Below are 10,000 nucleotides of genomic sequence, written 5' to 3'. Positions count from 1 at the left end.
ACTAACTGCTTAACCAGCTAGCTAATTAAGGTCAGTTTAATCAAATAATTATTTATTCTAAAGTTGCTATTCAATATGTTCTCTATATAGCTAACTGATATACTTACCATAAATGACCTAGTTGACTTGTTGATTTAATATTACACAGCTAATGTGAACTACAATGCACCACAATGTTCAGAGTTGGTCCTCCACTTTGTACATTTTGTGCAGATTATTTCTCCTCCTTTTTTGTTCCTAGAGCAGCTGGACGCTGCTTCGATGCGTGGCGGGCGGGCAAAGCAGGCTTTCTGATGCTTGCTCCAGCTTTTTTAAAAACATGAACACAATGTAGGGGCGGTGCCAGAGCTGCCCTGAAAACCAGAGGCCTCTGGAACCAGCTTCGACTGAAGCCTCACGCCAAAGACTGCGTTTCCCATGTTGCCCAAGTCCGCTTTTCGCTCTCGGGCAACTCGCTGTCCTGCCTTCTGTGTGTTGCATAACTCTGCGTGCCCTGTCTGTGCGTGTGCTGTCTGTACCTCATACAGACAGCATGTACACAGTTTTCACAAACACAGTTTCACAGACAGATTCACAAACACCCAGAAACCAGGCGTGAATGAAAACGGATGAATAGAGTGAATTTAATAAAAACATGGGGATACAGTACAGTACATACACAGTATACAGGTGGACTCAGATCTCCCCCCCATCCCTCCAGCCGTCCGTACAATAAAAAAATCACGATTATATTCTCAGTTTGGGGCCCGTGGATCGTGGGTGATCCTGCCGGTTGCTTACTGTACGTTCTGAAGGACACGTTCTGTTCAGTCGGTGCATGGGGAGACTGCACACGTGCGCAGGACACCAGAGAACCGTTAGAGAAGGCCGTCCGGAGATGAACGCGCTACCGTCTCATCCCAGGGGCCAAATATCGCGCAGATCCGACACAGTCTGAGTAGCTTTGGTTAACAGTAGAGGGATGTGCTGGCGGAGACATACATATATAACAATAACTTAGACAGGATCCATTTAACACCAGCAATCCAAAAAGTTAATATTTATATATATATATATATATATATGTTCACTCTATGATAAAATATCTTATCTGTACCATAAAAATATGGGAAACCAGTCTCCAAATAATTAAAATTAGACAGATACATAAAAACATTATAATAGATGGCAGCATCCATATTTTAATAGAGCCTTTGAAATCTTGGTTGTATGCCAGGTCTGTCCTGAAGTCTTTTATTAAGTGTCTCGCAGTGTCATTGTCATTTCAAACACCTGCAATGCACAGTAAGCTAGTGTCTCTGAGTTTGCATGAAGAGTCATCTTCTCTGTCTTTATTTTCCTGTTTCAATACTTATACTCGCTGGTCGAAATTTAGAAAAGAAACGTGCTTAACATAAAATCAGCTAGGTACTCATTGATCCATCGTGTATTTAGTTGCTGAACCTCCCATAAGGGACATTATCGAACAACTGGGACTTTCACCTGCTTAAGCAAACTGTGAGCTTTACAGTATGTTACTGTAATATCCCAAGCACATCACAATTTACAGTAACCTGTATAACTTTCAGAAGCATTGTGTTATGAGTTTTATGAAAAACAGTTTCATCGAGTTAGCATATTTCAAGATACTTTTTTCAAGAGCAAAGTGTTTCGGAAGTATTTGTAAAAAGCGTTTATTTGTCTGTTATTAATGTTAAAAGATTGTATTTGGGGAAGATGAATAGCGGCATAAATGAAACAGATTTGTCCACATTTTTCTTTCTTTTCTCATTTCATTAAATATTACATACAATAAATAATTTATTCAAAAGCAGTCAGAAAGAGAAATTGACAAATCCCATAGAGTGGCTTTGCTTATTAATGTTGTTAGTTGTTATGTTGGCGCTAACTAACCACTGGTGCTAATGTGACTATAAACTCTTAAATTCGGCTAATTCCTTTCCCCAGCGCCACATCCCTGCTCCTCATCCAAGTGCTTCTGGTGACTGGTTTACTAAGCTTGAATGCGACTAAAAAGTCTTCATGTGAGTATAGCATAAATACCTGCTTTCAAGGATGACCCTCAAATATGCACACAAACAGTTCCCTTTGTCAGTCTGAGCAGTAACGCTGGAATCATGTCAGAATCATCCTCTTTATCCATTCCCCGTTTAGTCCAACGTCTGATTACTTCTGAACGATTTGGCACAGGAAGAGTTCTTATATTTTCTTCTGTGCCTGGTCATAACTTAATAACGACAGAATGACTTCAATCAGCCTCAATCGGCGTCAGTTCAAACTGTTCCTTTAAATAGTGCCTCTTTGCAATAAAATAAAAATAAAATAATGTCTGGAGAAAATATTTGCATTTCTTTACGGTTCCGAGTCTTTCTTTCAGTGCAGTAAAAGGTAAGGAGCTTCCGTGGGTCGCCTTGGTGACGTCGCGGTCCGTAGGTCGCCTTGGTGACGCCGCATTCCGTGGGTCGCCTTGGTGATGCCGCGGTCCGTGGGTTGCCTTGGTGACGTCGTGGTCCGTGGGTCGCCTTGGTGACGCTGCGGTCCATGGGTCGCCTTGGTGACGCTGCGGTGGGAGTTACGGCTCCCGCGCGACTCCCCGGCTACACCCCGGCTACACCGCGGCTACACCGCGGCTACACCACGATGGGCAGGAAGTGTGTGGCGATGTTTTTCCGCCGGGTCTTCTTGCCCCTCATGGGTTTCCCGTTGGCGCTCAGGCCCACGAACATCGGCCTCTTCCTGTTCCGCCACTCGGCCGAGGCGTAGGTGTTGTACCCGTTCTCCTCGATGCGCTCCTTCAGGTTGCAGTCCGTCACGTAGTCCTTCTGGAAGACAGCACACACAGCAAATAAGCTCTGCTCCGTGTTTGTTTCAGCTCTATACGTGTCATTGAGAAGTTACTGGTTCAGATGAGGGCGTGGCTGAGCTCTGCCAGTGAACGCGTTTCTCTGGTTAAATGTGGAGTCTAATTGGGCTTAATGGCCTGCTCTCCTCATTGTGTAAAACATGTCATCACGTTTTACTTTTTTTCCCAGAGAGATAATGAAATGTACCAGTCAGGAATTAAATGTACCAGTAATTTCCTCAGCCAGACAGACCCACAAAAAGCTCCTTGGGAGAAATACAGCTTAGAGACAGTGTAGGGATAGAGGAGAAGGTGAGAGGAGAGGAGAGGAGAGGAGAGGAGGGCTGTTTGTGTGAGATTGGGGGTGTCAGTACCAGTGGGAGGGGGGTTTGGGTTTGGTTTAGAAGGCTCAGGTGGGTTAGGGGTGTGGTTTAGGCTCAGGTGGGTTTGGGTGTGGTTTAGAAGGCCCAGGTGGGTTTGGGGTGTGGTTTAGAAGGCTCAGGTGTGTTTGGGGTGTGGTTTAGAAGGCTCAGGTGTGTTTGGGTGTGGTTTAAGCTCAGGTGGGTTTGGGGTGTGGTTTAGAAGGCCCAGGTGGGTTTGGGGTGTGGTTTAGAAGGCTCAGGTGTGTTTGGGGTGTGGTTTAGAAGGCTCAGGTGTGTTTGGGTGTGGTTTAAGCTCAGGTGGGTTAGGGGTGTGGTTTAGACAGCTCAGGTGGGTTTGGGGTATGGTTTAGAAGGCCCAGGTGGGTTTGGGGTGTGGTTTAGAAGGCTCAGGTGTGTTTGGGGTGTGGTTTAGAAGGCTCAGGTGTGTTTGGGTGTGGTTTAAGCTCAGGTGGGTTTGGGGTGTGGTTTAGAAGGCTCAGGTGTGTTTGGGGTGTGGTTTAGAAGGCTCAGGTGTGTTTGGGTGTGGTTTAAGCTCAGGTGGGTTAGGGGTGTGGTTTAGACAGCTCAGGTGGGTTTGGGGTATGGTTTAGAAGGCCCATGTGTGTTTGGGTGTGGTTTTAGAAGGCTCAGGTGGGTTTGGGGTGTGGTTTAGCAGGCTCAGGTGTGTTTGGGTGTGGTTTTAGAAGGCTCAGGTGTGTTTTGGTGTGGTTTAGAAAGCTCAGGTGGGTTTGGGGTGTGGTTTATCAGGCTCAGGTGTGTTTGGGTGTGGTTTTAGAAGGCTCAGGTGTGTTTGGGTGTGGTTTTAGAAGGCTCAGGTGGGTTTGGGTGTGGTTTTAGAAGGCTCAGGTGGGTTTGGGTGTGGTTTAGCAGGCCCAGGTGGGTTTGGGTGTGGTTTTAGAAAGCTCAGGTGGGTTTGGGTGTGGTTTAGGCTCAGGTGGGTTTGGGTGTGGTTCTAGAAGGCTCAGGTGTGTTTGGGTGTGGTTTTAGAAGGCCCAGGTGGGTTTGGGTGTGGTTTAGCAGGCTCAGGTTGGTTTGGGTGTGGTTTGAAGGCCCAGGTGGGTTTGGGTGTGGTTTAGAAGGCCCAGGTGTGTTTGGGTGTGGTTTTAGAAGGCTCAGGTGGGTTTGGGTGTGGTTTAGAAGGCTCAGGTGGGTTTGGGTGTGGTTTAGCAGGCTCAGGTGGGTTTGGGTGTGGTTTTAGAAGGCTCAGGTGGGTTTGGGTGTGGTTTAGAAGGCTCAGGTGTGTTTGGGTGTGGTTTTAGAAGGCTCAGGTGGGTTTGGGTGTGGTTTAGAAGGCTCAGGTGGGTTTGGGTGTGGTTTAGCAGGCCCAGGTGGGTTTGGGTGTGGTTTAGACTCAGGTAGGTTAGCTTTAGTACTCACCGCTCCATACAGGTCCCCCTTCTTGTTGATGGCCAGGTAATAGTTGCTGCTGAGCCCTTTAATGACCACGACCCCCACCTCCACGGACTTAATCTCCAGTATACCTGCAATGGGAAGTAGATATTGCGATATAAAGTAAACTTGCAATATAAAGTATATATTATATACATACAATATGAAGTAGTTTATACTTAATGCAAAATACAATGCATTTTATCCCTGCAATATAAGTATATATTATACATGCAATATAAAGTGAATGTACACACAATTTATTAGTTGCAAGAGCAATTCATTGGTTATGTACATATAAATATTTTAAAGTTGATGAAAATAAATGTGTTTTCAATGGAACTCCTTTATATGAATTATAGGATTAATGTTTTACTAATACATCACTACGATGTGGCAGTACAGTAAGTGCTGTATTGTAAATATTGGGTGAGGGATGTGTACGTTTGAAAATGAACAGTTAGCCAAACAGTTAGCTTCTGCGAGCGCAGAGTGACTCAGATGTGTCTGCTTAAGAGCAGATCACACAGGAGCGTTGAGAGAAGCTGTAAACCTGAGACCTACCCTGCCCCCTCATCCACACCGCCCCCCCCCCCCCCCCCCGTCCCCCCGCAGCCCTCATACCCCAACCCTTACACACAGCACACAGCTGACCTCTTTTTGTTTTTTAGTTCACAAATCTACATCATGCCTAAAACAGGGATCCCTGCATACTCCATATTTTAAAAAAATACAATTTATTTTCTTATATGACCTAAATGTTGCAAGCTCACATTCAGAGAACGGGACATCAGAGAATCAGGTAAAACAATGGTCACACGTGCAATCAAGCTCTCATGAACACAGGAGTCAAAGCAGAGTTTAAAAAAACAGTCATTTGAAATGGCCAGTGGTCAGGAAATTATTGAAAATTTCTTTCTGGCTTTTTACGGTTGTGTTACGCACCGTGAACATTGAATTTTCGCAATGCGTTTTTCTGGCTGAGTTTTTGGTCAGAAAAATAAACTCTCTGATTGTATTTTCGTTTTACTTGGACAGCAGTATCTTGCTGCTGGCGATAGTTGAATAAACTCCATTTCCGGTTTGTGGCCTGAATGTTTTTGCCAAACCAATTTCAGATCTGCGTGGTGTTTTTTTTAACGTTGAAGGCAGTGTCTGTGACCCTATAAAGCCACTGGCTCTGTGGCCCAACGTGAGCCGTGTGTAGTCCGTATCAGAGGTCAAGGGTCAGCGCAGATATTGCCTTACACAGTGGCCTCTGACCGGCTCCCCCCGCCATTTTATTGGATGGTGCTCTTGTAGTTCATCCCACTTCCCACCCCCCCACTGGACTCCTGGGGGGGTTTTTGCAACATCCTGTCAACCTCGTGGGATTTTACAAGCCCTTTGGTGTGTGTGTTTTGGGGGGGGGTAGGAGGGGTTAGGGGGAAGGGGGGGTTGGGAGGGGGAGGGGTCGGCAGGCTTAGCCAGACCATGTAGCTAGATTCTTTGATCAGGCGTTAATTGCGGGGGCATCTAGATTTAACAGCCTTCCTGAGCGAGTCTCTTTGGTCTCTGGGTCTGCAGTGTGTGTCCTCTGACTGGAAGGTGTTTTACTGGGTGTGTGTACAGGTGAACACACACATGCACACACACACTCACAGGCACACACACCCACACATGCACACGCACACACCCACACATGCACACGCACACACACACACACACCCACACATACACACGCACACACCCACACATGCACACACACTCACACACACACACACACAGGATCCGCTGTGTGTGTCCTCTGACAGGAAGGTGTTTCACTGTGGGCGTACATGCAGCCAGGGCCAGGGTGTGTGTGGATGAGCAGAAAGGTGGGGTGAGTTTAGGCTTCCTACACCCCCATGTGGGTCCCATTACTCCCCCTCTCTGCAGGACGGGGCCTGGCAATGGGCCCTGGGGGGGCTCATAATCTATTTGGGAAATCCACTTCCTGTGGGTCAGGAGTGTCTGCCCCTCTCTCACCTCCAGGATAGGCTCCAGCCCGCTCAATGTGCTGCTGAGGGCTCTGAGACAGAGCGGGAGTCTGAACACGCACAGCATTTACAGCATCTACAGCGTCTACAGCGTCTACAGCGTCTACAGCGTCTACAGCATCTACTGCGTCTACAGCATCTACAGCATTTACAGCATCTACAGCATCTACAGCGTCTACAGCGTCTACAGCGCCTACAGCATCTACAGCATCTACAGCGCCTACAGCGTCTACAGCGTCTACAGCATCTACAGCGTCTACAGCTTCTACAGCGTCTACAGCATCTATTATGGTGATAGCAAGACGTCTGCAAGACCAAAGCAATCACACTACGATCCCAGCGCGATCCTCCAGCGTGATTCGCCAGCCTGGAGCATGCCGCCGTGAGGCTGTGAGGTTTACTGCACACCTGTGGGACAGGTAGGCCAGCGCTGCGGCCATCACACAACAGGGCGTTTCATTCAGGAGCTGAGACCGCTCCTTCCCTGCTCAAGATCAGGTTCCCTTATCCACAGGGGGAGTAAGGAGATCCGGCCTGCTCCTGGACTCCGCCCCCTCTCAGGTGCAGGAGCAGACTCCGCCCCCGCCTCAGGTGTGTGCACCGTGGCCAGCGAATGAAAGGTGGGGGGGGGGGGGTTAGAAGGGCCTGAATGATCCCTGATCAAAGGGAGGAACCCTACCTGCTCACCCTGCTGTACCAAAAGGCTCACATGAAATCTACCTGCACACTGAGTACAGGTGAACACACACACACACACACACACACACACACACAAATGTCCACACACACACAAATGCACACACACACAAACACAAATATCCACGCACGGACACACACACACATACTTGTCTGACACAGAAACAGGGGGATATGTGTGCATTCAGAATGTAGCTTGTCATATGCAGCACACAGATTCACGGATAGAGACCACCACCCCAGCACTGCAGCCTTGGCTCGAATGAGAACTGTTCAATAGTGAAGGAAAGTAAATCTTCTGCCTCTTCAGAACTCTGCGAATCATCTGTCTGGAAAGGCCGATGTGGGAAGTAAAGAGTTTATGAGCTTCTGCCCAGTCAACAGAACATTCTGTACGTCTGCACCCAGGAAGAACAGAAGCGCTGTTAACTGCAACAGAAACCTGTGTAACTGTGCAGAACAAACACAGGACTAACACTGCAGCAGAACTCTGCGTAACTGTGCAGAACAAACACAGGACTAACACTGCAGCAGAACCCTGCGTAACTGTGCAGGACAAACACAGGACTAACACTGCAGCAGAACCCTGCGTAACTGTGCAGAACAAACACAGGACTAACACTGCAGCAGAACCCTGCGTAACTGTGCAGAACAAACACAGGACTAACACTGCAGCAGAACCCTGTACAAACAGTGCAGAATAAACACAGGACTAACACTGCAGCAGAACCCTGTGTAACTGTGCAGAACAAACACAGGACTAACACTGCAGCAGAACCCTGTGCAAACAGTGCAGAATAAACACAGGACTAACACTGCAGCAGAACCCTGTGTAAACTGTGCAGAACAAACACAGGACTAACACTGCAGCAGAACTCTGCGTAACTGTGCAGAACAAACACAGGAGTAACACTGCAGCAGAACTCTGTGCATTAATTGTGTAGAACAAACGCAGGACTAACACTGCAGCAGAACCCTGCGTAACTGTGTAGAACAAACGCAGGACTAACACTGCAGCAGAACCCTGTATAACTGTGCAGAACAAACACAGGACTAACACTGCAGTAGAACTCTGTGCAAACTGTGTAGAACAAACGCTGGGCTGACACTGCAGCAGAACTCTGTGCATTAACTGTGTAGAACAAACGCAGGACTAACACTGCAGCAGAACCCTGCGTAACTGTGCAGAACAAACGCAGGACTAACACTGCACCGTGGTGGCTCAGTTCAGTGATGAGGCTCACATGAGTTGTATCTCTCTCTCTCCTGCTCTCTCTCTTCCTCACTCTCCCTCTCTATCTCTCTCTCCCTCTCCTTCTCCCTGGCATTCCATTTTTGGCATGATGCCAAATGCTTTGATTTGATTTTTTTTGTCAGAGTGCTGACTTTTAACTGCGCCGAAACATTTTTATGGGCAATATCTGAAGTGCTACACCACCAGTGTTTCTTTAACAACAAGGCCGAAAGGTGCCTGCGCTCCCCAATCAACATTTTTCAGACATTACTAAGCGCACCTGTGCATGTAGCTGGGCTCTGAGCTGCTTTTATGAGGCAGATATATAAAAACATGCCCCACAGTCTTAATGGTCAATTCTGCAGTCCCAGCCATATGCACAGCATCAGTGCAGCCTGCGTGTGCTGTCTCATGCTCTACTTTGGTCTGGTCTGGTCTAGTCTAGTTTGGTCTGGTCTGGTCTGGATTTGTCTAGTCTGGTCTTATTCTGCAGTGAAACAGAGCAGCAGTCCTTCCACTGTCATTTCCAGGTTATTTTACCTGAACTCGTATTTCTACTATAAGCATCCACGTTGAAGAAACGAGGCTTTCACAGTGATGAGTGCTCATGTTTCCATGTTCAGATTTCTTTCAGAATGCCTCAGTTTTATCACGGTCAAACCCTTATGGGATGTGAGATGTTGACTTTCTTCCAGTACCCAGACTGAGTACTGCCACCTTGGCCAAACGGAGGTCTGTGAGGTCAGTCGCCTCCTGGTGACTGTTACTGGGGTCAGTCCTCACCTTGTGGCTTCAGAGTGACTGTTACTCAGGTCAGTCCTCCCCTTGTGACTTCAGAGTGACTGTTACTCAGGTCAGTCTGCACCTTATGACTTCAGAGTGACTGTTACTCAGGTCAGTCCTCACCTTGTGACTTCAGAGTGACTGTTACTCAGGTCAGTCTGCACCTTGTGGCTTCAGAGTGACTGTTACTCAGGTCAGTCCTCCCCTTGTGACTTCAGAGTGACTGTTACTCAGGTCAGTCCTCACCTTGTGACTTCAGAGTGACTGTTACTCAGGTCAGTCCTCCCCTTGTGACTTCAGAGTGACTGTTACTCAGGTCAGTCCTCCCCTTGTGGCTTCAGAGTGACTGTTACTCAGGTCAGTCCTCATCTTGTGGCTTCAGAGTGACTGTTACTCAGGTCAGTCTGCACCTTGTGACTTCAGAGTGACTGTTACTCAGGTCAGTCTGCACCTTGTGATGTCACGGTAGTGCTTACTGGCTTTGTCAGCCTCTTAGGAAGCACACGCAGTTGAACAAATCCCTTTGTCTATAACTTCATGGTATATGATTACTATAAATGTCTTCCACAACATTCAAATAAAATCATAACAGATTCATTCTGACTTATAAAGATACTAATTCTTCTGTGAGACCTTTATGTCATAAATCATCCAA

The 10,000-nt window shown here is 47.4% G+C and overlaps 1 protein-coding gene and 1 long non-coding RNA gene across 2 annotated transcripts in view; one reads left to right on the top strand and one right to left on the bottom strand.

The window, feature by feature from the left end:
• Window positions 1-609: 609 nt before the first annotated feature.
• Window positions 610-10,000, bottom strand: part of fgf10a (fibroblast growth factor 10a) — a 27,728-nt gene continuing 18,337 nt past the window's right edge. The window contains exons 2-3 of the mRNA XM_035390186.1: window positions 4,603-4,706; window positions 610-2,822 (exon numbers count right to left, since the gene is read on the bottom strand). Of these exons, the coding sequence (XP_035246077.1) occupies window positions 2,631-2,822; window positions 4,603-4,706 (296 nt within the window). The 3' untranslated portion in view covers window positions 610-2,630. The remainder of the gene's footprint in view (window positions 2,823-4,602; window positions 4,707-10,000) is intronic.
• The window catches only part of LOC118212377, a 4,707-nt gene continuing 1,660 nt past the window's right edge, over window positions 6,954-10,000 (top strand). The window contains exons 1-2 of the long non-coding RNA XR_004762208.1: window positions 6,954-7,051; window positions 7,147-7,223. This is a non-coding gene — a long non-coding RNA (uncharacterized LOC118212377). The remainder of the gene's footprint in view (window positions 7,052-7,146; window positions 7,224-10,000) is intronic.

Source organism: Anguilla anguilla, chromosome 14, assembly GCF_013347855.1.
Source record: "Anguilla anguilla isolate fAngAng1 chromosome 14, fAngAng1.pri, whole genome shotgun sequence".
Lineage (NCBI taxonomy): Eukaryota > Metazoa > Chordata > Actinopteri > Anguilliformes > Anguillidae > Anguilla > Anguilla anguilla.
Note: the sequence above shows the minus strand (reverse complement) of the source record. Positions and strands in the feature narration are given on the sequence as shown.